Below are 25008 nucleotides of genomic sequence, written 5' to 3'. Positions count from 1 at the left end.
GCTCTCCAGAGGGTAGTGAGGTCTGCACAACACATCACCGGGGGCAAACTACCTGCCCTCCAGGACACCTACACCACCCGATGTTACAGGAAGGCCATAAAGATCATCAAGGACAACAACCACCCGAGCCACTGCCTGTTCACCCCGCTATCATCCAGAAGGCGAGGTCAGTACAGGTGCATCAAAGCTGGGACCGAGAGACTGAAAAACAGCTTCTATCTCAAGGCCATCAGACTGTTAAACAGCCACCACTAACATTGAGTGGCTGCTGCCAACACACTGACACTGACTCAACTCCAGCCACTTTAATAATGGGAATTGATGGGAAATGATGTAAAATATATCACTAGCCACTTTAAACAATGCGACCTAATATAATGTTACATACCCTACATTATTCATCTCATATGCATACGTATATACTGTACTCTATATCATCTACTGCATCCTTATGTAATACATGTATCACTAGCCACTTTAACTATGCCACTTTGTTTACATACTCATCTCATATCTATATACTGTACTCGATACCATCTACTGTATCTTGCCTATGCTGCTCTGTACCATCACTCATTCATATATCTTTATGTACATATTCTTTATCCCCTTACACTGTGTATAAGACAGTAGTTTTGAAATTGTTAGTTAGATTACTTGTTGGTTATTACTGCATTGTCGGAACTAGAAGCACAAGCATTTCGCTACACTCGCATTAACATCTGCTAACCATGTGTATGTGACAAATAAAATTTGATTTGATGATTTGATTTGAAAACCATTGGTAACACACTACGCCGTCATGGATTAAAATCCTGCAGGTCACGCAAGGTCAAACTGCTCAAGCAAGCGTAAGTCCAGGCCCGTCTGAAGTTTGCCAATGACCATCTGGATGATCCAGAGGAGAAATGGGAGAAGGTCATGTGGTCTGATGAGACAAAAATAGAGCTTTTTGGTCTAAACTCCACTTGCCGTGTTTGGAGGAAGAAGAAGGATGAGTACAACCCCAAGAACACCATCCCAACTGTGAAGCATGGAGGTGGAAACATCATTCTTTGGGGATGCTTTACTGCAAAGGGGACAGGACGACTGCACCGTATTGAGGGGAGGATGGATGGGCCATGTATCGCGAGATCTTGGCCAACAAACTCCTTCCCTCAGTAAGACCATTGAAGATGGGTCACGGCTGGTTCTTCCAGCATGACAACGACCCGAAATACATAGCCAGGGCAACTAAGGAGTGGCTCCGTAAGAATCATCTCAAGATCCTGGAGTGGCCTAGCCAGTCTCCAGACCTGAACCCAATAGAAAATCTTTGGAGGGAGCTGAAAGTCCATATTGCCCGGCGACAGCCCCGAAACCTGAAGGATCTGGAGAAGGTCTGTATGGAGGAGTGGGCCAAAATCCCTGCTGCAGTGTGTGTAAACCTGGTCAACAACTACAGGAAACGGTATGATCTCTGTAATTGCAAACAAAGGTTTCTGTACCAAATATTAAGTTCTGCTTTTCTTATGTATCAAATACTTATGTCATGCAATAAAATGCAAATGAATTACTTAAAAATCATACAATGTGATTTTCTGGATTTTTGTTTCAGATTCCGTCTCTCACAGTTGAAGTGTACCTATGAGACATCTACAAGTAGGAAAACCTGCAAAATTTGCAGTGTATCAAATACTTGTTCTCCCCACTGTATATATGTGAATATGTATGTATATGGATATATATATTTACCCAAAAATTATATGTGGGATTGGAAATGATGCAGACTATTATATTGATGAAAGCAGCAATCTTTCCGCAAGCAAGTGGCCATCTCTTCACGTAAGACGAAGCCACTATTGGCAATGAGGCAAGTTCATGACCCCATTTATACACTGCTGATGAAAACCAACACTACCTGGGCTCAGTCTAAGATGACCAGTACACTTAAAAGTGGTATGATCTCCATGTGTGGCATAGACTTTTTGATCTTCCGGAGGATATTTAAATTGGATGTTCTGTGTGTTCATCAGCTCTTCATCCACAGTGCAGGGTTCTGAAATGAGAAGATGGTACAGGAATCAGTGTGTGAATGTGTCCTTCAAGGGCCACTGAAAATGATTTGTTTTTCATTTTAATGAATGATATCACTATACCCCTAGATCCTTGAGGAATGTCACTTGTCAATTCCTCAGGAGCATGGTTCAACAGTTACATTTCAACTCAGAATGCATTTTTAAATAGTAATTAATCAATTGATCTTGATTTACATTCCTGGAATTCATCCTTACCGATCGTTAAGGGGGAGTTAGCATACGATTGGGTAGGAACTGGGCCAATGTTATTTTAGAGAGAACTTACTCAGACAGGTTATCGGTCGTGTCCAGATCCCGTCACAACACGTCTTGTACGCTGAAGGGGGATCAAGGATGTAGTATTTCTGGCAGACATATTGAACTGATTCTCCATTTCTGTAGCGTTCTCTGGTTCTGTCTCTGTCTCCGTTATTGACATGTGGAGGTGGTCCACAGAAATCCTTGGGCTCTAGGAAGACATGGGTGACATCAGAGAAATACTAGTGATGAAATGTACCAAGCTGCTATTTTCCAAGCAAGAATAGTATTCCAGAAAACGTTCCTGGCTTTTCCAAAATGCGTTATTTTGCTACATTTTTTGTGAGTTGGAGATAATTGTAAATCTACTTAAAACAAGTAACTTGATTGGGAAGTGGAACAATGTGTCAAATCAATAAACATACAATTTACCATAACAAATTGGAATGGAGTGACTCCACTGTCCATTGACTGAGCAGGTGACCTCTGATTTCCCCTTCAGAATGTGTTTAGAGTTGCTGCACTCAAACTGTAGCCTGTGTCCAACCTTCATGGTGTTGTTTTGGGGAATTCCTATCACGTTCACATTCTTAATCTTCTCTGCAGCTTCACAAGTCACATCTATTATGGAGGGAAAAAATAGAAAAATCACTAAATTGCTGTATAGCACATTTGCAAACCTGATGTAACTTCTGAAGATACATATTGTTGTCGATAAAATGATTTGCTTAGTTTTGGCTAAGGTGAAATGTTTACCTTCACAGGTTGGGAAACGGTTGCTCCACATCCCCCCCGCGGCACACACTACCTGTGGGTTTCCCTTCAGCTGGTGTGCTGGGTTGGGGCAGCTGAACTTGAGCTCATGACCGTACTGTATAACACCATCATCATCTGGCAGACCGCTCACAACCACCCGTCCATCTGTAGCCTCAGGGACACAACTCACCACTACGGAGAAAGATCATATTGCAGGGTGTTGTACAGTCTATAACTTCATGAACCCTCTGAGTTACAGTGTAATGTGCATTGTAAAAAGTAAGTAAGGCGTTATTCTGTATATACTATAATTAAGCAATAAGTCCTGAGAGGGTGTGATATATGGCCAATATACCACGTCTAAGGGCTGTTCTTAGACACGATGTAACACAGCGAGCCTGGATACTTCTATTAGCCGTGGTATATTGGCCATATACCACAAACCCCAGAGGTGCCTTTTTGCTATTATAAACTGGTTACTAACGTTAGATCAGTAAAAAGTTATTGCGGGGGTCATACCCATGGTAAACGGTACGATATATCACAGATTTAAGCCAATTAGCATCCATGAGCCGAACTACCCAGTTTATAATATTCAATGACTACATGGTTACCTTCACATAAGGGCAGGTGGTTGCTCCATCCTGCCACCATACAGGTTCTGTTGTCCATTTTGCTCATAATCTGATAACTACAGACATTAGTAAAGTGATTAGGTGGTATTTAGCAGTGTTCTAAGTTCAGCCCCGTACTAGACAGGCTGGATTCAACCCCGTACTAGACAGGCTGGATTCAGCCCCGTACTAGATGGGCTGGATTCAGCCCCGTACTAGACAGGCTGGATTCAGCCCCGTACTAGATGGGCTGGATTCAGCCCCGTACTAGACAGGCTGGATTCAGCCCCGTACTAGATGGGCTGGATTCAGCCCCGTACTAGACAGGCTGGATTCAGCCCCATACTAGATGGGCTGGATTCAGCCGCGTACTAGACAGGCTGGATTCAGCCCCGTACTAGACAGGCTGGATTCAGCCCCATACTAGATGGGCTGGATTCAGCCCCGTACTAGACAGGCTGGATTCAACCCCATACTAGACAGGCTGGATTCAGCCCCGTACTAGACAGGCTGGATTCAGCCCCGTACTAGACAGGCTGGATTCAGACCCGTACTAGACAGGCTGGATTCAGCCCCGTACTAGACAGGCTGGATTCAACCCCATACGAGATGGGCTGGATTCAGCCCCGTACTAGACAGGCTGGATTAAACATCATACTATACGGGCTGGATTCAGCCCCGTACTAGACAGGGTGGATTCAGCCCCGTACTAGACAGGCTGGATTCAGCCCCGTACTAGACAGGCTGGATTCAACCCCATACGAGATGGGCTGGATTCAGCCCCGTACTAGACAGGCTGGATTCAGCCCCGTACTAGACAGGCTGGATTCAACCCCATACTAGACAGGCTGGATTCAGCCCCGTACTAGACAGGCTGGATTCAGCCCCGTACTAGACAGGCTGGATTCAGCCCCGTACTAGACAGGCTGGATTCAGCCCCGTACTAGACAGGCTGGATTCAACCCCGTACTAGACAGGCTGGATTCAGCCCCGTACTAGACAGGCTGGATTCAGCCCCATACGAGATGGGCTGGATTCAGCCCCGTACTAGACAGGCTGGATTCAACCCCATACGAGATGGGCTGGATTCAGCCCCGTACTAGACAGGCTGGATTAAACATCATACTATACGGGCTGGATTCAGCCCCGTACTAGACAGGCTGGATTCAACCCCATACGAGATGGGCTGGATTCAGCCCCGTACTAGACAGGCTGGATTCAACCCCATACGAGATGGGCTGGATTCAGCCCCGTACTAGACAGGCTGGATTAAACATCATACTATACGGGCTGGATTCAGCCCCGTACTAGACAGGCTGGATTCAACCCCATACTAGATGGGCTGGATTCAACCCCATACTAGATGGGCTGGATTCAGCCCCGTAATAGACGGGCTGGATTCAGCCCCGTACTAGACAGGCTGGATTCAACCCCATACTAGATGGGCTGGATTCAGCCCCGTACTAGGCGGGCTGGATTCAACCCCATACTAGACGGGCTGGATTCAACCCATACTAGGCAGGCTGGAATGGGAGGACACAGGGCTATTGGAGTGGGGGCTATTAACAAAAAAATATATCAAAAATAATAACGAACTTCAATCTTTAAAAAAAAACTTGCCCGTCATTGCAAGTGTATTTGATAGTGGTTCCAAAGACAAAGTCATCTCCAGCGTGGATGCTGTAGTGGCCATTGGCAGTTTCATCAGGGAGCTCACATGGTTTAGCTAGATGTCAGGAAACCACAGGAAAACAAGATCATGATACAGTTTGTAAGAAAGTGATATGTTAACAGATCTTTTAGAGTGTTTAACTAAGCTATTATGGGGTTATGCTAATCATAACTGCAACTATAGCTATTTTGTTGAGGAAAAATGAACATACTAGCACTGATAATGTTGGGTTCTCACATAGCTATCTTAAATGGATAGTTTGGGATTTTGGCAGTGAGACCCATTATCTACTTCCCCTCATTGACAAAATCCCAAACTATCCCTTTAAAATAAATGCACGAACAATAAGTCGCTCTGGATAAGAACGTCTGCTAAATTACTAAAATGTCAAATGTATAACAACAATATTGAATCTATAACATTGAAAGAAATACTCACGCTTGCATTTCCCCTGACGGACCACCACCCACTTATTCTTCTTACACTGATAACTTATTCTGCCTGCTGGTACAAAGCCAAAGTTGCAGGAAAAAAGGACAATGTCGTCCTCTTTGTACTCATTTTTGATGCTTTCCTCAGTGACCCTGGCATCGGGCACATTTGGAAGAGGTCCACTGCACACTGACAGAGGAGCAGAGGAAAAACCTTTAGACAAACAGAGAGCTTGGCACTACAATGTTCTATGTTGTTATTGACACAGCCTTGTTCTGTTCAATGTTCTCTACCTATATAGTACTCTAAATACTCTAATTTGCTAACACCATTCAAACCAATGAGGGTTTGAAGTTTTAAAACCAATTATCTCAGAATCTTCTTTTAGCAGATAGAACCTTCACCCCCCCCCCCCAGCAACTGATGAATACTAACACAATGTGGGCACTGCAAGCATGTGAGAAAGTGATTGAAAACACATCCTTACCAGTCTGAGCTGATGAAGCATCCACATTCACCCATACCACCAGACACAGCAGAGTCAGAGATGATTTCATGTTGATCAAATGGTAGATGCAGTAAAAATGGAAGGAGTAGAACCGGGGGAACTGAAGAGAACCACTGTCCAGGGGGACTGACCCAAATACTAGAATTCAATCAAACTACATTGCGGGGAGGGGAAACACTGAGGAAAATGCTCAATGTAGGAACTGCATTGGTTCAGTCTATTAATTAATTGAGCAAATCAAATCAAAACAAATGTAAAAGTGCAAATCATTTGGTCAGCCATATAGACACATATCTAATCTGAAGAGCATAGATTTAGAGATAGAAAGACATTTAGACAGGTAGCAAATACTTTGAATGTTGATTGTAATGATGATAAGCTCCATTTGTAAGGTCATTGATGAATCACCAAATATGCTGAACAAATGTGTACTGACATAAACCTCACATAAACCTGTCTGTTTACTGTCTATTGACATAGCTATGTTTGTTCCAGCAAGACAACCCTTTCCCGTCAAGCCGTATTATCCAGGGGCAAAAGGGGAGGGTCAAAATCGATTTAAAGTTGATGTTTTATTGACTTCTACACCTTGAGAGCATGCCAGGGTTTACCTCACATTAACCTACCAACTAAACAAAACACACAATGTTACATTTAACTTTTTCTTGCATATGAGAATTGAAGGTCAATATTCTTGCCTCAATGTGTAGAATGCAAAGAACACATCTATGACACTCAGTAACGATGATGCAGTTGAAATACTTGGCAAGGACCACAAGGACATTTTACTAGATATTGTCTGGCTGCTTTGATATTGTTAAAAATATACGTTATGTTTCTTTATAGTGAACTTTGATCATGTCATCCCCAGCACCACTAACTTCACACTGAGCACACACTGGTTGAATCAATGTCTTCTCGTAAGCTGAAGCTCTACGACCCCCTTCAGAATGTGACTAGAGTTGCTGCACTCAAACTGTAGCCTGTGTCCATACTTCATGGTGCTGTTGTTTTGGAGAACTCCTAACACATTCACATTATTAATCATCTCTGCAGCTTCACAAGTCACGTCTAAAATCACTAAATTGCTGTATTGAACATTTGCACACCTGATGTAATGTCTGAAGGTACATATTGTTGTCGAAAAAGTGATTTGCTTAGTTTTGGCTAAAGTGAAATGTTTACCTTCACAGGTGGGGAAATGGCTGTTTCACCGTCAAACGTGAAAATGGCTGTTTCACCAACTCTGAGTCTCACAAAGACAGTGCACGTCAGGGCAAAAACCAAGCCATGAGATCGAAGGAATTGGTAGTAGAACTCAGAGAAAGGATTGTGTCAAGGCACAGATCTGGGGAAGGTTATCCACACATTTCTGCAGTTTTGAAGATTCCCAATAACACAGTGGCTGCAATCATTCTTAAATTGAAGAAGTTTCGAACCACCAAGACTCTTCCTAGAGCTGGCAGCCCGGCCAAACTGAGAAATCGGGGAAGAAGAGCCTTGGTCAGGGAGGTGACCAAGAACCCGATGATCACTGACAGAGATCTAGAATTTCTCTGTAGAGATTGGAGAACCTTCCAGAAGGAACACCATCTCTGCAGCACTCCACCAAACAGGCCTTTATGGTAGTGGCCAGACGGAAGCCACTCCTCAATTAAAGGCACATGACAGCCCGCTTAGACTTTGCCAAAAGTTCCCTAAAGGACTTTCAGACCATGAGAAACCAATATTGAACTCTTTGGACTGATTGCCAAGCGTCACGTCTCGAGATAACCTGGCATCATGTTACTGTAATTTAATTATTCCAATATGTTTTCATTAATTTAATTCCCTTAATCTATTTTATGAGAATTTGTAAGATTCTTGTTTGCATAAAATAGACGGAGACCAGTCTTATCAATAATAGGTTACAGTATTTATTCTCGGAGCGCGCTGCCACGTTACCACGAGCAACAGTTTATATACAACAACATGATGTCATTTCATTGCTTCTAGAATGAATCCCCTCCTCCCGACCTATAATTAAGTGAGTTTAAAAGTTAATTCCAACTCACTAACACACACACACAGGACACACAACATAACTGAATTAACTCTTGATCCCTCACCATTATCGATCACCACTTAGCTGACAGTTCTAATTAACAGAAAACCTAGGAATGCGCTCACTGCCTTATCTAAAACACCCCAGAGCTAATTTTCGTCTGTTCAACCATAGGTTAACAACCCTATCTGCTTTCTTAACCCACAACCCATTCCTCTCCAGACTAGTTTGGAATGGTGTTCGTTATATTTAATTACTCCTTGTTCATACCACATAATCCCTTCTTATGAACTCATATTGTTAATCAGATATAATAAAACAGAGTATAAGTTTACTTAGTTACAGTTCTATTTAAAATGAGCATATTGTTTAGTCAGTTATTCATAATATTCCTAACACATCATTCCTATGGTGAAGCGTGGTGGTGGCAGCATCATGCTGTGGGGATGTTTTCAGCGGCAGGGACTGGGTGACTGGTCAGGATCGAAGGAAAGATGAATTTCGCTACACCCGCAATAACATCTGCTACACACGTGTATGTGACCAATAAAATGTCATTTGATTTAGTACATTTCACTGTCACAACAGAACTTAAAATAGTTTTCCAGGACTACAGGAACAGAAAACGTTCAAATTCCTTGAGTGAAAAATATTTAATAGTCAAAGTCTGTGTTTTACTCTGACTGATTTTATCAATGTAATCACATTGCATAAACATAGCTCGTTGAAATTTGCACAAAAAAAACATCAATCCACAAAGGATCCAAATGAAACCATTAATGAAAGACACATTCCACCTCAACTTCCCTTATAATCCATTGTCTATATTTATGGTAATATCCATCTTTACGTGAAGAGTCTCTTTTTGTACCATGCTCAGCTCAACTCAATCTTTCTCCGTTAGATCCTCTATATTGTAATATGGATTTGAATCTGTGCATCTCACAAGCTGCTGTTGTAACATAAAACCAGTAATAGCAACATGAAACCAGAAATACTTTTCATAAACCTGATATGGTCTACTGGATGAAGATAATGTTCTTATGTACAGATGTAGGATATTCATTTTATTGCTCTTTTGTTGCTAACAATTTACCTGTACAGCAGGAAATGCAAACTTGTACTGTATTTATGTTTTTAAAAAGGCTTCTAAAGTTAGTAATTTCCACTTTGAAATTTCAGACTTAAATTGCCCTGACAGAAAATGTTTCAACCCTGTAGTATCTGGGATCTACATCTGTTTATATTAGTTACTATGCTGTTACTAAGCAGTAATGTATTACAGCAGTGTTACGTTACTACACCTAATAGGAAATGCACATGCGCACTATTGTGCTGGGAACTGTAGAGCACGAGAGGTTTTGACTAAACGAAGAACTAACTGTACTCCCGTCTCCTGCCTGGTCATTTCTCCACAACACAAATATTACAAACCCCTATAAAAATGTCCATTAATGATATTCCACATAATAATTCACATTTCCTGTTGCTGCAGGATTTGTTTCCTGCTGTAGCAAACTGGCTTGAGTTAAGATCCTCAATAAGGAATATGAGAAAAAGCTGTGGTCAACATGGTCCATATTTCTGCTTCTACATACGGTTCACAACACGTGAAGATCTCTTCAAACAGCTCTGTTCAAAGTTGGCATCTCACCCTTTCTCAACCTCTCTCCTCTTTTGGTTGTCTTTTCCCCTCCACAGTTCACAAGTACACATTATCTTTAAAGAACAAAGATGTTCTGACAGAGCTGTAGATACCTAGCCTATCATTGTTTCTTGCTGCATCGATGGTTGCAGATGATTCCCTCCTTGTTTTGAAAGAAGCTGTTTGTATTTGAGAGCTCTGAGGACCTCAACTCAAGGTGGTGTAGCTACATTAGGATATAGGCTATGTCTATTTATCAGACCTGGGTTTAACATTCAGACCGATTACCAGGACGCATACTCATAGTAAGAGCTGACCAGCTGGCAAGTGTCTTCACTGACATTTTCATGCTCTCCCTGACCCAGCTTGTAATACACTATATATACAAAAGTATGTGGACACCGCTTCAAATTAGTGGATTCGGCTATGTCAGCAACACCTGTTGATAGGTGTATAAAATCGACCACATAGCCATGCAATCTCCATAGACAAAAATTGGCCTTACTGAAAAGCTCAGTGACTTTTAACGTGGCACCATCATAGGATACCACCTTTCCAACTAGTCAGTTTGTCAAATTTCTGCCCTGCTAGAGCTGCCCCGGTCAATTGTAAGCGCTCTTATTGAGAAGTGGAAAGGTCTAGCAGCAACAACAGGGCAGCCACAAAGTGGTAGGCCACACAAGCTCACAGAGCGGAACCGCTGAATACTGAAGCGCTAGGTTGCAGCACTCAGTACTGAGTTCCAAACTGCATCTGGAAGCAACATCAGCACAAGAACTGTTCATCCAGGGCTTCGTGAAATGGGTTTCCCTGGCCGAGCAGTCACACACAAGCTTAAGATCACCATGCATCGGCTTGAGGCCCTGGGTCTCAACCCGCCCTGTGTGATTGGGTCCTGGACTTCCTGATGGTTCGCCCCCCAAGGTGGTGAAGGTAGCAAACAACATCTACACTTCACTGATCCTCACCACTGGAGCCCCACAAGGGTGTGTGATCAGCCCCCTCCTGTACTCCCTGTTCACCCATGACTGTGTGGCCATGCACACCTCCAACTTGATCATCAAGTTTGCAGACAACATAACAGTAGTAGGCTTGATCACCAACAACAACAACGAGACAGCCGGTAGGTATGGGGTGAGGGCACTGGGAGTGTGTTGTCAGGAAAACAACCTGTCACTCAATGTCAACAAAAGAAATGAGATGATCGTGGACTTCAGGAAACAGCAGAGGGGGCACCCCCCCTTTCCACATCGACGGGGCAGTAGTGGAGAAGATGGAATGTTTAAAGTTCATCGGCGTACACATCACAGACAAACTGAAATGGTCCACTCACACAGACAGTGTTGTGAAGAAGGCCTAACAGCGCCTCTTCAACCTCAGGAGGCTGAAGAAATTTGGCTTGCCACCTAAAACCGTCACAAACTGTTACAGATGCATAATTGAGAGCATTCTGTAACACCGCCTGGTACATCGACTGCACCACCCACAACAGCAGGGCTCTCCAGAGGGTGGTGCCGTCTGCACAACACATCACTGGGGGCAAGCTACCTGCCTTTCAAGACACTTACAGCACCCGATTTCACAGGAAGTCCAAAAGATCATCAAGGACAACAACCACCCGATCCACTGCCTGTTCACCCCGCTACCATCCAGAAGGCGAGGTCAGTACAGGTGCATCAAAGCTGGGGCCGAGAGACTGAACAAAAGCTTCTATCTCAAGGCCATCAGACTGTTATACAGCCATCACTAACACAGAGAGGCTGCTGTCTAGATACATGACTTGAAATAATTTCCCCATCTAACAAATGGATCACTGGTCACTGTGTATTAGGTAGTTGTTGTGGAATTGTTAAATTGTTAAATTACTTCTTAGATATTGTTGCACTGTCAGAACTAGAAGCACAAGCACTTCGCTACACTTTCAATAATATCATCTAATCAAGTGTATGTGACCAATAAAATGTGATTTGATTTGAAAAACACAGTGCATAAAGAGAGGTCCATAAAGAATGGGTTTACCGAGATCGGTATGGAAGAACTTAGCACTGACCTCAACCCCATTAAACACCTTTGGGATGAATTGGAATGCCGAATGCGAACCAGGCCTAATCGCCCAACATCAGACCTCACTAATGCTCTTGTGGCTGAATGGAAGCAAGACCCTGCAGCAATTTTCAAACATCTAGTGGAAAACCTTCACAGAAGAGTGGAGGCTGTTATAGCAGCAAAGGGGGGACCAACACCATATTAATATAAGGGCACAAGTCGAGACCCATATGCAGACACAGGAGGCAGATGGTTGAGCTCTAATATTTATTATAACCCAAGGGGTAGGCAAAAGGCAGATCGGGTACAGGTGAGAGTTCATAAACCAGGTCAGAGTTCAAAGAGTACAGAGCGTTAGACAGTCTCGAGGTCAGGACAGGCAGGGGTTCAGTAACCATGTCCGTCTCCAAACAGTACAAGGTGTCAGGACAGGCACGGGTCAAAACCAGGAGGACTAGGAAAAAACAGAGACTGGGGAAAAGTAGGGGCTAGGAGATAAATGCTGGTTGACTTGGCAAACAAGACGAAGTGGCACAGAGAAACAGAAAACACAGGTATAAATCCCCCGGGGATAATTAGTGACACCTGGAGGGGGTGGAGACAAGCTCAAGGACAGTGACAATTAATGATTTTGGAATGAGATGTTTGACGAGCAGTTGTCTATATACTTCTGGTTTCAAGCAGACCGCCATAGTCTCTGTACCCAAGAACGCCAAGCTAACCTGCCGAATTGACTACAGCCTCGTAGCGCTCACATCTGTAGGCATGAAATACTTCGAAAGGCTGATCATGGCTGACATGAACACCATCATCTCAGAAACCCTGAACCCGCTCCAATTCAAATACCACCCCAACAGATCAACAGATGCCTGCCCTTTCCCACCTGGACAAAAGGAACACCTATGTGAGAATACTGTTCATTGACTATAGTTCAGCGTTCAACACCATAGTGCCCTCCAAGTATTCACTAATTGCTCTGTAAGACTCTGACTATACAATGTGGGTAAACATAACTGATGTGTTTGCTTTGCTACTTTTATCAAATGCTGCACAACAAAATCAAATCCACCTTTATTTGTCACATGCTGCAAATACATCATTGAATAGAACCTCATTTATTTTGCCACGTATATATATATATATATATATGAGCCACATGAAAAATAGAATGCTAAAATCCCTAGAAAGATAAAGATATTTCTCAGCAGCAGAAGGACCTCAGTGTCTGCCAGGATAGCTAACTACTACAGTATTTCAGCACAGCTGAAGAGAAAACAACCTACTATTACAGGCCCAGGCCACTAGAGGGCCTGGTCACGCCTTAAATGGAAATTTCATCCTGACTCTGCTACAGCATATTGTCAGAACTATATGGTCTGAAAATACTCTTTGGTCTTCAGGCAACATCCAACAGCTCGTTCGAGCTGTAACCCCAAGCTCGATCGATATATAACACACTTAAAAATTATCCAAACAACAAGCTGGAATGAGCTTGGGGTTCCAGGTGGTTGGATGTAGCCTGAGGACCACAGAGTACCTTTCAGACCATGTCATCAAACAAGTCTCACCCCTTTCTCTTTTTACCTTTTCTCTTTGTAAAACTCAGGTAATCTGGTGTCCTTCCACAGTGTTCTGCTGAAAAATACCCTAAAGCGGCAGCATTTTGGATTCACCAGCATGAGGGAAGGGGCACGCCTTGCGGTTATGGTGCACAACAAGATTGTGGGACAAAAGAGACCAAGGAACACTGAAAAAAACAGTAATGACACAACCACCCTATTGTTCTCTCTGCAGATTCTCCGCGGGAAGTCAGCAGGTTATCCAGCCGGATGGACAGGTCCACCAGCTGGTCCAATGTGAGGGTGGTGTCTCGGCAGGCCATCTCCCGACGGACGTCTTTGCGCAGACTGCACCTGTAGTGATCAATCTGGGCTCTGTCGTTACATCCCGCGCTGGCTGCCAGGGTTCGGAAGTCCAAGGCGAAATTCTGCACACTCCTCGTCCCCTGCCTCAGGTGGAACAGACGTTCACCCGCCACTCGACCCTCAAGCGGGTGGTCGAACACTGCTCCAAAGCGGCGGGTGAACTCTGTGTAATGGTCCAACGCCCCATCTCCCTCACTCCATATGGCTATGACCCACTCCAGGGCTTTGTCTGAGAGACAGGAGATGAGGACAGACACGCCGGGTGGACGGTCGTCAGGTAGAGATCCAGCTGGAGTAGAAACCCCTGGCATCAGGCAGCTGTCGCTTCATACTCCCTTGGGAACGCGAGTCGAATCCCGCTGGTACCGGGTGAAGGAGGGGTGGACAGTGGGACCTGCTGTAGTAGGGCTGGTGGAGGCCCTGGAAAACCTCCTTCTCTCTCCAAAAGATCCATTGTCTTCAGCACACGATCCATGCGGTGCCCGGACATTGCAAAATGGTTGTGTGCTGCTGAACGTGCTCCTCCAATGGAACAGGGAGGGCAGGGCGTCTGCTGCTGCAATGATCCTGTGTCTAGCTGGTGTAGAGAGTCAGGCGCAGGATAGCAGATATGAGTAATAAACGTGCTTTACTCAAAAATACAAATATACAAAGTAACATATTGAGCACCCTCAGACGGACCGAATTTCAATAAACAATCACTCAAACACAACATGGGGAACAGAGGGTTAAATAATAAACCAGAATTTGGTTGAGTGAAGCCAGGTGTGAATAAGACAAAGACAGAACAAATGGAAAATTAAAAGTGGATCAGTGGTGGCTAGAAAGCCGGTGATGTCGACCGCCGAACACCGCCCGAACAAGGAGAGGGACTGACTTTGGCGGAAGTCGTGACAATACTTGTTCTTCCACTAGTGTTGCAATTATTGTTTTAGCTAAATAATATACATACATATCTACAATATTCTAATATACATACTGTAGGTTTAGAGCTAGTCTCATCTACCAGTGAGGTTCAAGTATGTGGCTGAGGATAGTTTAGAGCTAATCTCATCTACCAGTGAGGTTAAAGCACGTGGCTGTGGATAGTTTAGAGCTAGTCTCATCTACCAGTGAGGTTAAAGCACGTGGCTGAGGATAGTTTAGAGCTAATCTCATCTACCAGTGAGGTTAAAGCACGTGGCTGTGGATAGTTTAGAGCTAGTCTCATCTACCAGTGAGGTTAAGGCTTGTGGCTGTGGATAGTTTAGAGCTAAAAATACATTGAGGGCTACAGTTAGTTTGAATGCTGATAGGCTCCATTAAAACATATGTATGGTCATTATTGAATCACAAAAGATTTTCAAATACTGTACTTACATAATCTGTCTATGGACATGGCCTTCAGAATGTTTGTTCCAGTAAGGCAAAATCACTGTTTCCCATAAAGCCTTGTTTTCCAGGGGCAAAATGGGAAGGCCAAAATCTATTTCTACACCTAAGGAGCATGCCAGGGTTTAGCCCATATTACCTTACCAACTAGACTAAACATTAAAAGTTTTTTGGCAAATGAGAATTGAAAGTCAATATTCCTGCCTTAATGTTCAAGATTCACTCAGTGACGATGATGTAGTTGAAATACATGGCAAAGAACACCACTGGAATATTTTTAATAGATATTGTCTGGCTGCTTCAATATTGTAAAAATACAATGAACTAAAGAGTAGATGAGTAAATATGAACCAGAGGCACTTTATTTAATGTTGGACAATCATGGAACCATGAATCTGCAAATAATTGGAGCAAACTATTGACAGAGGTTATTCATTTACATGTTTGTCCAACAAGACAGTAGTCGTCACTTTCCGTAAGCTGAGATCAATATGGGCAAAGAGGCAAAGTCATGACCCCATGTATACACTGCTGATGAAAACCAACACTACCTGGCCAAGTCTACTATGAGCAGCACACTAAACAGTGATATGATCCCCATGTGGTAAATGGAGTGTATTTTTATTTCAGTCTAATATGCTCATTGGATGTTCTGTGTGTTCATCAGCTGTTCCTCCCAAACTGGATACGGTTACAAGGGCCTCGGGTTCTGAAACGAGAAGATGGTACAGGAATCAGTGTGTGAATATGTCCTGAAGATCAGCCCCGTTCCAATTTTCTCCCTCACTCCAATCCCTAGGCCCTTATTATCTCCACTGGCTAGTCAGACATCACAGGGGGGCTTTGAAAGGAAATTGATCCAAACAATCCACCATGATCTAGGAATGGGAATGAGCATGGGAATAGCATAGGGATGTGAGCGTGTGATTGGATATGAATCAGGCAAACGTTGTTTCAGAGATATAACTAATTCAGGCTTGTCATCTCTCCAATCCAGATCCCTCTAGGTGTCCTAGAGGACATCCTTTCTTGTAGGATGAAAGTCTTTTCCCCATCTGTGAAGGTAAACATTTAAGGTCAGCAAAAAACAAAGCAAATCTCTTTATGGACAACAACAAATTACTTCAGGTGTGCTACAGCTACACCATTGAGAGCATCCTGACTGGAATCATCACCACCTGGTATGGCAACTCCTCGGCATCTGACCGTAAGGCGCTACGTAGGGTAATGCGTACGGCCCAGTACATCAATGGGGCCAAGCTTCCTGTCATCCAGGACATACAGTGGGGCAAAAAAGTATTTAGTCAGCCACCAATTGTGCAAATTCTCCCACTTAAAAAGATGAGAGAGGCCTGTAATTTTCGTCAACTGTTAGAGACAAAATGAGGGGGAAAAATCCAGAAAATCACATTGTAGGATTTTTAATGAATTTATTTGCAAATTATGAAGGAAAATAAGTATTTGATTACCTACAAACAAGCAGGATTTCTGGCTCTCACAGACCTGCAACTTCTTCTTTAAGAGCCTCCTCTGTCCTCCACTCGTTACCTGTATTAATGGCACCTGTTTGAACTTGTTTTCAGTAGAAAAGACACCTGTCCACAACCTCAAACAGTCACACTCCAAACTCCACTATGGCCAAGACCAAAGAGCTGTCAAAGGACACCAGAAACAAAATTGTAGACCTGCACCAGAATGGGAAGACTGAATCTGCAATAGGTAAGCAGCTTGGTTTGAAGAAATCAACTCTGGGAGCAATTATTAGGAAATGGAAGACATACAAGAACACTGATAATCTCCCTCGATCTGTGGCTCCACGCAAGATCACACCCCGTGGGGTCAAAATGATCACAAGAACGGTGAGCAAAAATCCCAGAACCACACGGGGGGACCTAGTGAATGACCTGCAGAGAGCTGGGACCAAAGTAACAAAGCCTACCATCAGTAACACACTACGCCGCCAGGGACTCAAATCCTGCAGTTTCAGACGTGTCCCCCTGCTAAAGCCAATACATGTCCAGGCCCATCTGAAGTTTGCTAGAGAGCATTTGGATGATCCAGAAGAATATTGGGAGAATGTTATGTGATCAGATGAAACCAAAATATAACTTTTTGGTAAAAACTCAACTCGTCGTGTTTGGAGGACAAAGAATGCTGAGTTGCATCCAAAGAACACCATACCTACTGTGAAGCATGGGCGTGGAAACATCATGCTTTGGGGCTGTTTTTCTGCAACGGGACCAGGACGACTGATCCGTGTAAAGGAAAGAATGAATGGGGCCATGTATGGTGAGATTTTGAGTGAAAACCTCCTTCCATCAGCAAGGGCATTGAAGATGAAACGTGGCTGGGTCTTTCAGCATGACAATGATCCCAAACACAACGCCCGGGCAACGAAGGAGTGGCTTCGTAAGAAGCATTTCAAGGTCCTGGAGTGGCCTAGCCAGTCTCCAGATCTCAACCCCAATGAAAATCTTTGGAGGGAGTTGAAAGTCCGTGTTGCCCAGCAACAGTCCCAAATCATCACTACTCTAGAGGAGATCTGCATGGAGGAATGGGCCAAAACATCAGCAACAGTGTGTGAAAACCTTGTGAAGACTTACAGAAAACGTTTGACCTCTGTCATTGCCAACAAAGGGTATATAGCAAAGTATTGAGATAAACTTTCGTTACTGACCAAATACTTATTTTCCACCATAATTTGCAAATAAATCATAAAAAATCCTACAATGTGATTTTCTGATTTTTTTTTCTGATTTTGTCTGTCATAGTTCAAGTGTACCTATGATGAAAATTACAGGCCTCTCTCATCTTTTTAAGTGGGAGAACTTGCACAATTGGTGGCTGACTAAATACTTTTTTGCCCCACTGTATATACTAGGCGGTGTCAGAGGAAGGCCCAAAAAATTGTCAGAGACTCCAGTCACCCAAGTCATATACTGTCCTCTCAAGCCGGCAAGCAGTACTGGATCGCCATGTCTAGGTCTAAAAGGCTCCTTAACAGCTTCTACCCTTAAGCCATAAGACGGCTGAACAATTAATAAAATGGCCACCCGGACTATTTACATTGACAGCCCCCCATCCCCCTACCCCTTTGTCTTTACACTGCTGCTACTTGCTGTTATTATCTATGCAGTCACTTTACCCCTGCCTACATGTACTAACGACATCGACTAACCTGTACCACAGCACATTGACTTGCTACTGTAGCCAATTGTAATGCCACCTGATCTTCAGGACATATTCACACACTGATTCATGTACCATCTTCTCGTTTCAGAACCCTACACTGTGGACGATCAGCTGATGAACACACAGAAAATCAAATTCATGCATCCTCAGAAAGATCAAACTAAACACTCTGTCACACATGTGGACTATATCACTTTTAAGCGTACTGGTCATAGTAGACTTAGCCCAGGAAGTGTTGATTTTTGTCAGTAGTGTATACATGGGGTCATGAAATTGCCTCATTGCCAATAGTGGCTTCAGCTCACGGGAAGAGATGGCCACTGGCTTGTTGGACAAACATGTCAACGAATAACCCCTGTCAATAGTTTTCTTAAATTATTTTCAGCTTCATGATTGTCCAACATTAAATAAAGTACCTCTGATTCTAATTTAATTTAATCAATTTAATTTAATAAAATCTAATTTACTCTAATCGAATCTAGTCTACTCTAATCTACTCTAATACAATGTACTCTAATCTAAACTAATCTACTCTAATCTACTCTAATCCAATCTACTCTAATCTACTCTAATCTACTCTAATCCAATCTACTCTAATCTAAACTAATCTACTCTAATCTACTCTAATCTAAACGAATCTACTCTAATCTACTCTAATCCAATCTACTCTAATCTACTCTAATCTACTCTAATCTACTCTAATCCAATCTACTCTAATCTAAACTAATCTACTCTAATCTACTCTAATCCAATCTACTCTAATCTACTCTAATCTACTCTAATCTACTCTAATCCAATCTACTCTAATCTAAACTAATCTACTCTAATCTACTCTAATCCAATCTACTCTAATCTACTCTAATCCAATCTACTCTAATCTACTCTAATCCAATCTACTCTAATATACTCTAATCCAATCTACTCTAATCCAATCTACTCTAATCTAAACTAATCTACTCTAATCTAATATTTATTATATTAATTGTTCCCTGGAATATTATCCCATACACCATCAAGCATTCTCATCCCACTGGACACAGATGCCAAATCAACATCTTTTCCACGTGGGTTCAATTTAATTGACATGGAAACAACATTGATTCAACCAGTGTGTGCTCAGTGTGAAGTTAGTGGTGCTGGGGATGACATGATCAAAGTTCACTATAAAGAAACATAACGTATATTTTTAACAATATCAAAGCAGCCAGACAATATCTAGTAAAATGTCCTTGTGGTCCTTGCCAAGTATTTCAACTGCATCATCGTTACTGAGTGTCATAGATGTGTTCTTTGCATTCTACACATTGAGGCAGGAATATTGACCTTCAATTCTCATATGCAAGAAAAAGTTAAATGTAACATTGTGTGTTTTGTTTAGTTGGTAGGTTAATGTGAGGTAAACCCTGGCATGCTCTCAAGGTGTAGAAGTCAATAAAACATCAACTTTAAATCGGTTTTGAACCTCCCCTTTTGCCCCTGGATAATACGGCTTGACGGGAAAGGGTTGTCTTGCTGGAACAAACATAGCTATGTCAATAGACAGTAAACAGACAGGTTTATGTGAGGTTTATGTCAGTACACATTTGTTCAGCATATTTGGTGATTCATCAATGACCTTACAAATGGAGCTTATCATCATTACAATCAACATTCAAAGTATTTGCTACCTGTCTAAATGTCTTTCTATCTCTAAATCTATGCTCTTCAGATTAGATATGTCTCTATATGGCTGACCAAATGATTTGCACTTTTAAATTTGTTTTGATTTGATTTGCTCAATTAATTAATAGACTGAACCAATGCAGTTCCTACATTGAGCATTTTCCTCAGTGTTTCCCCTCCCCGCAATGTAGGTTTGATTGAATTCTAGTATTTGGGTCAGTCCCCCTGGACAGTGGTTCTCTTCAGTGCTCCCTGGGGGCTGGAACTCTGTAGACAAACATTAACCTTGGGGTAGACACTCTATATTTATGTTCTACTCCTTCCATTTTTACTGCATCTACCATTTGATCAACATGAAATCATCTCTGACTCTACTGTGTCTGGTGGTATGGGTGAATGTGGATGCTTCATCAGCTCAGACTGGTAAGGATGTGTTTTCAATCACTTTCTCACATGCTTGCAGTGCCCACATTGTGTTAGTATTCATCAGTTGCTGGGGGGGGGGGCTGAAGGTTCTATCTGCTAAATAGACTTGTTAATTGTTTACTCCATGTGTAACTCTTTGTTGTATGCTCACACTGCTATGCTTTATCTTGGCCAGGTCGCAGTTGCAAATGAGAACTTGTTCTCAACTAGCCTACCTGGTTAAATAAAGGTGTTCTCAACTAGCCTACCTGGTTAAATAAAGGTGAAATAAAATAAAATTAAAAAAAAGAAGATTCTGAGATAATTGGTTTTAAAACTCCAAACCCTCATTGGTTTGAATGGTGTTAGCAAATTAGAGTATTTAGAGTACTATATAGGTAGAGAACATTGAACAGAACAAGGCTGTGTCAATAACAACATAGAACATTGTAGTGCCAAGCTCTCTGTTTGTCTAAAGGTTTTTCCTCTGCTCCTCTGTCAGTGTGCAGTGGAACGCTTCCAAATGTGCCCGATGCCAGGGTCACTGAGGAAAGCATCAAAAATGAGTACAAAGAGGACGACATTGTCCTTTTTTCCTGCAACTTTGGCTTTGTGCCAGTAGGCAGAATAAGTTATCAGTGTAAGAAGAATAAGTGGGTGGTGATCCGTCAGGGGAAATGCAAGCGTGAGTATTTCTTTCAATGTTATAGATTCAATATTGTTGTTATACATTTGACATTTTAGTCATTTAGCAGACTTTCTTATCCAGAGCGACTTATAGTTAGTGCATTTATCTTAAAGAGATAGTTGGGGATTTTGTCAATGAGGGGAAGTAGATAATGGGCCTCACTGCCAAAATCCCAAACTATCCATTTAAGATAGCGAAGTGAGACAACCACATTATCAGTGCTAGTATGTTCATTTTTCCTCAACAAAATAGCTATAGTTGCAGTTATGATTAGCATAACCCCATAATAGCTTAGTTTAACACTATAAAAGATCTGTTAACATATCACTTTCTTACAAACTGTATCATGATCTTGTTTTCCTGCGGTTTCCTGACATCTAGCTAAACCATGTGAGCTCCCTGATGAAACTGCCAATGGCCACTACAGGATCCACGTTGGAGATGACTATGTCTTTGGAGCCACTATCAAATACACTTGCAATGATGGGCAAGTTTTTTTTTAAAAGATTGAATTTCGTTATTATTTGATATATTTTTTGTTAATAGCCCCCACTCCAATAGCCCTGTGTCCTCCTATTCCAGCCTGCCTAGTATGGGTTGAATCCAGCCCGTCTAGTATGGGGTTGAATCCAGCCCGCCTAGTACGGGGTTGAATCCAGCCTGTCTAGTACGGGGCTGAATCCAGCCCGTCTAGTATGGGGTTGAATCCAGCCTGTCTAGTACGCGGTTGAATCCAGCTCGTCTATTACAGGGCTGAATCCAGCCCATCTAGTATGGGGTTGAATCCAGCCTGTCTAGTACCGGGATGAACTTAGAACACTGCTAATGATGTCACAGACTTAATAATACCACCTTACTAATGTCTGTTGTTATCAGATTGTGAGCAAAATGGACAACAGAACCTGTATGGTGGCAGGATGGAGCAACCACCTGCCCTTATGTGAAGGTAACCATGTAGTCATTGAATATTATAAACGGGGTAGTTCGGCTCATGGATGCTAATTGGCTTAAATCTGTGATATATCGTACCGTTTACCATGGGTATGACCCCCTCAATAACTTTTTACTGATCTAACGTTAGTAACCAGTTTATAATAGCAAAAAGGCACCTCTGGGGTTTGTGGTATATGGCCAATATACCACGGCTAATAGAAGTATCCAGGCTCGCTGTGTTACATCGTGTCTAAGAACAGCCCTTAGCCGTGGTATATTGGCCATATATCACACCCCCTCAGGACTTATTGCTTAATTATAGTATATACAGAATAACATCTTACTTACTTTTTACAATGCACATTACACTGTAACTCAGAGGGTTCATGAAGTTATAGACTGTACAACACCCTGCAATATGATCTTTCTCCGTAGTGGTGAGTTGTGTCCCCGAGGCTACAGATGGACGGGTGGTTGTGAGCGGTCTGCCAGATGATGATGGTGTTATACAGTACGGTCATGAGCTCAAGTTCAGCTGCCCCAACCCAGCACACCAGCTGAAGGGAAACCCACAGGTAGTGTGTGCCGCGGGGGGGATGTGGAACAACCATTTCCCAACCTGTGAAGGTAAACATTTCACTTTAGCCAAAACTAAGCAAATCATTTTATCGACAACAATATGTACCTTCAGAAGTTACATCAGGTTTGCAAATGTGCTATACAGCAATTTAGTGATTTTCTATTTTTCCCTCCATAATAGATGTGACTTGTGAAGCTGCAGAGAAGATTAAGAATGTGAACGTGATAGGAATTCCCCAAAACAACAACAACATGAAGTATGGACACAGGCTACAGTTTGAGTGTAGCAACTCTAAACACGTTCTGAAGGGGAAATCAGAGGTCACCTGCTCAGTCAATGGACAGTGGAGTCACTCCATTCCAATTTGTTATGGTAAATTGTATGTTTATTGATTTGACACATTGTTCCACTTCCCAATCAATTTACTTGTTTTAAGTAGATTTACAATTATCTCCAACTCACAAAAAATGTAGCAAAATAACGCATTTTGGAAAAGGCAGGGATGTTTTCTGGAATACTATTCTTGCTTGGAAAATAGCAGCTTGGTACATTTCATCACTAGTATTTCTCTGATGTCACCCATGTCTTCCTAGAGCCCAAGGATTTCTGTGGACCACCTCCACATGTCAATAACGGAGACAGAATGGGCGGTACCAGAGAACGCTACAGAAATGGAGAATCAGTTCATTATGTCTGCCAGAAATACTACATCCTTGATCCCCCTTCAGCGTACAAGAAGTGTCGTGACGGGATCTGGACACAACCGATAACCTGTCTGAGTAAGTTCTCTCTAAAATAACATTGGCCCAGTTCCTACCCAATCGTATGCTAACTCCCCCTTAGCGATCGGTAAGGATGAATTCCCAGGATTGGAAATCAAGATCAATTGATTAATTACTATTTAAAAATGCATTCTGAGTTGAAATGTAACTGTTGAACCATGCTCCTGAGGCATTGACAATGACATTCCTCAAGGATCTAGGGGTATAGTGATATCATTAATTAAAATGAAAAACAAATCATTTTCAGTGGCCCTTGAAGGACACGTTCACACACTGATTCCTGTACAATCTTCTCATTTCAGAACCCTGCACTGTGGATGAAGAGCTGATGAACACACAGAACATCCAATTTAAATATCCTCCGGAAGATCAAAAAGTCTATGCCACACATGGAGATCATACCACTTTATGTGTACTGGTCATCTTAGACTGAGCCCAGGTAGTGTTGGTTTTCATCAGCAGTGTATAAATGGGGTCATGAACTTGCCTCATTGCCAATAGTGGCTTCGTCTTACGCGAAGAGATGGCCACTTGCTTGTTGGGCAAACATGTCAATGAATAACCCCTGTCAATAGTTTGTTCAAATTATTTTCAGATTTATTGTCTGAATAAATGTATGGTATTTCATGATTGTCCAACATGAAATAAAGTGCTTCTGGTTCATATTTACTCATCTACTTTGATTATTTTAATTGTTCCATGGAATAATATGATCACACACACACAACCAAGCTTTCTCAAGTTAGTGGTGCTGGGAATGAAATTCTCAAAGTTCACTATAAAGATTCACAAAGTATTGTTTTACAATATCTTAGCAACCAGACAAATGTTTATGTGATGTTCAACTGCATCATCATCACATAGTGCCTTGATGACGTGTTCCTTCCTGTTGTTTGCATCCTGATAATTTAAGCAGGAATCTTGTCCTTCAATTCTCATATGCAAGAAAACGTTTAATGTCATGTTTTATGTATGGTTCGTCAAGTTGGCTGGCTAATATGAGGCTACGGTGAGCCATGGCAGTACAGACATACTCCCAAGGTGCAGAAATAGATTGTGTCCCTCCCCTTTTGCCCCTAGAAAACATGGCTTGACGGGAAAAGGTGGCACTGGCTTGCTGGAACAAACATTAGCCATGTCAATATACAGGGAACAAGGTTTATGTACAGTAAGGGTTATGTTAGTCCAGGCTTTGTGATTGGATAATGACACAATGTTTCAATGGATCTTATCCACATTCTAACAACAGTATGTTATACCTGTACCACTCAATGCTAATTCAGATCTTAATTTAAGCACATCAGATTACTGTAGAAATGTCTCTCTCATGTAGCTGAACAATAGTGGAAGACCGAGAACACAAGTTATTTATTCTGATATCTAACATAGTGGTCTTAAAAATACTACAAATTAAATTAAATTAAAATGAGTTGTTTTC

General features: G+C 42.3%; 2 protein-coding genes across 3 annotated transcripts; one reads left to right on the top strand and one right to left on the bottom strand.

Moving 5' to 3' along the window:
• Positions 1-1791: 1791 nt before the first annotated feature.
• On the bottom strand, positions 1792-6411 carry LOC116367743 (complement factor H-like). 2 transcript variants are annotated; one of them, XM_031818916.1, is made up of 8 exons: positions 6277-6389; positions 5796-6002; positions 5306-5411; positions 3686-3762; positions 3072-3263; positions 2748-2936; positions 2344-2526; positions 1792-2038 (listed from the first exon to the last, which is right to left on the bottom strand). In XM_031818916.1, exons 1-8 carry the CDS (start codon positions 6344-6346, stop codon positions 1839-1841), a joined length of 1224 nt encoding a protein of 407 aa, XP_031674776.1. In that variant the 5' UTR covers positions 6347-6389; the 3' UTR covers positions 1792-1838. The 2 variants fall into 2 exon arrangements, with proteins under 2 accessions (XP_031674776.1, XP_031674777.1); XM_031818917.1 differs by having other exon boundaries at positions 1795-2038; positions 5796-5978; positions 6277-6411.
• A 14049-nt stretch (positions 6412-20460) lies between these two features.
• Positions 20461-24239, top strand: LOC116367744 (complement factor H-like). Its single transcript, XM_031818918.1, has 8 exons — positions 20461-20605; positions 21090-21272; positions 21657-21761; positions 22144-22221; positions 22644-22835; positions 22969-23160; positions 23382-23567; positions 23873-24239. Exons 1-8 carry the CDS (start codon positions 20491-20493, stop codon positions 24001-24003), a joined length of 1182 nt encoding a protein of 393 aa, XP_031674778.1. The 5' UTR covers positions 20461-20490; the 3' UTR covers positions 24004-24239.
• The last annotated feature ends 769 nt before the right edge of the window (positions 24240-25008 follow it).

This window comes from Oncorhynchus kisutch, unplaced genomic scaffold, assembly GCF_002021735.2.
Source record: "Oncorhynchus kisutch isolate 150728-3 unplaced genomic scaffold, Okis_V2 scaffold1717, whole genome shotgun sequence".
NCBI classification, from domain to species: domain Eukaryota; kingdom Metazoa; phylum Chordata; class Actinopteri; order Salmoniformes; family Salmonidae; genus Oncorhynchus; species Oncorhynchus kisutch.
This window is presented reverse-complemented; position numbering and strand designations above follow the sequence as displayed.

Coding starts and splice junctions, on each gene's coding strand:
- LOC116367743 (XM_031818916.1), bottom strand. CDS start 6,346: ATGAAATCATCTCTGACTCTGCTGTGTCTGGTGGTATGGGTGAATGTG. Junction 3,264..3,685: donor CCACCTGCCCTTATGTGAAG/GTAACCATGTAG, acceptor CTTTCTCCGTAG/TGGTGAGTTGTGTCCCTGAG. Junction 2,937..3,071: donor CCGTTTCCCAACCTGTGAAG/GTAAACATTTCA, acceptor CCTCCATAATAG/ATGTGACTTGTGAAGCTGCA.
- LOC116367744 (XM_031818918.1), top strand. CDS start 20,491: ATGTTCTACTCCTTCCATTTTTACTGCATCTACCATTTGATCAACATG. Junction 22,222..22,643: donor CCACCTGCCCTTATGTGAAG/GTAACCATGTAG, acceptor CTTTCTCCGTAG/TGGTGAGTTGTGTCCCCGAG. Junction 23,161..23,381: donor CTCCATTCCAATTTGTTATG/GTAAATTGTATG, acceptor ATGTCTTCCTAG/AGCCCAAGGATTTCTGTGGA.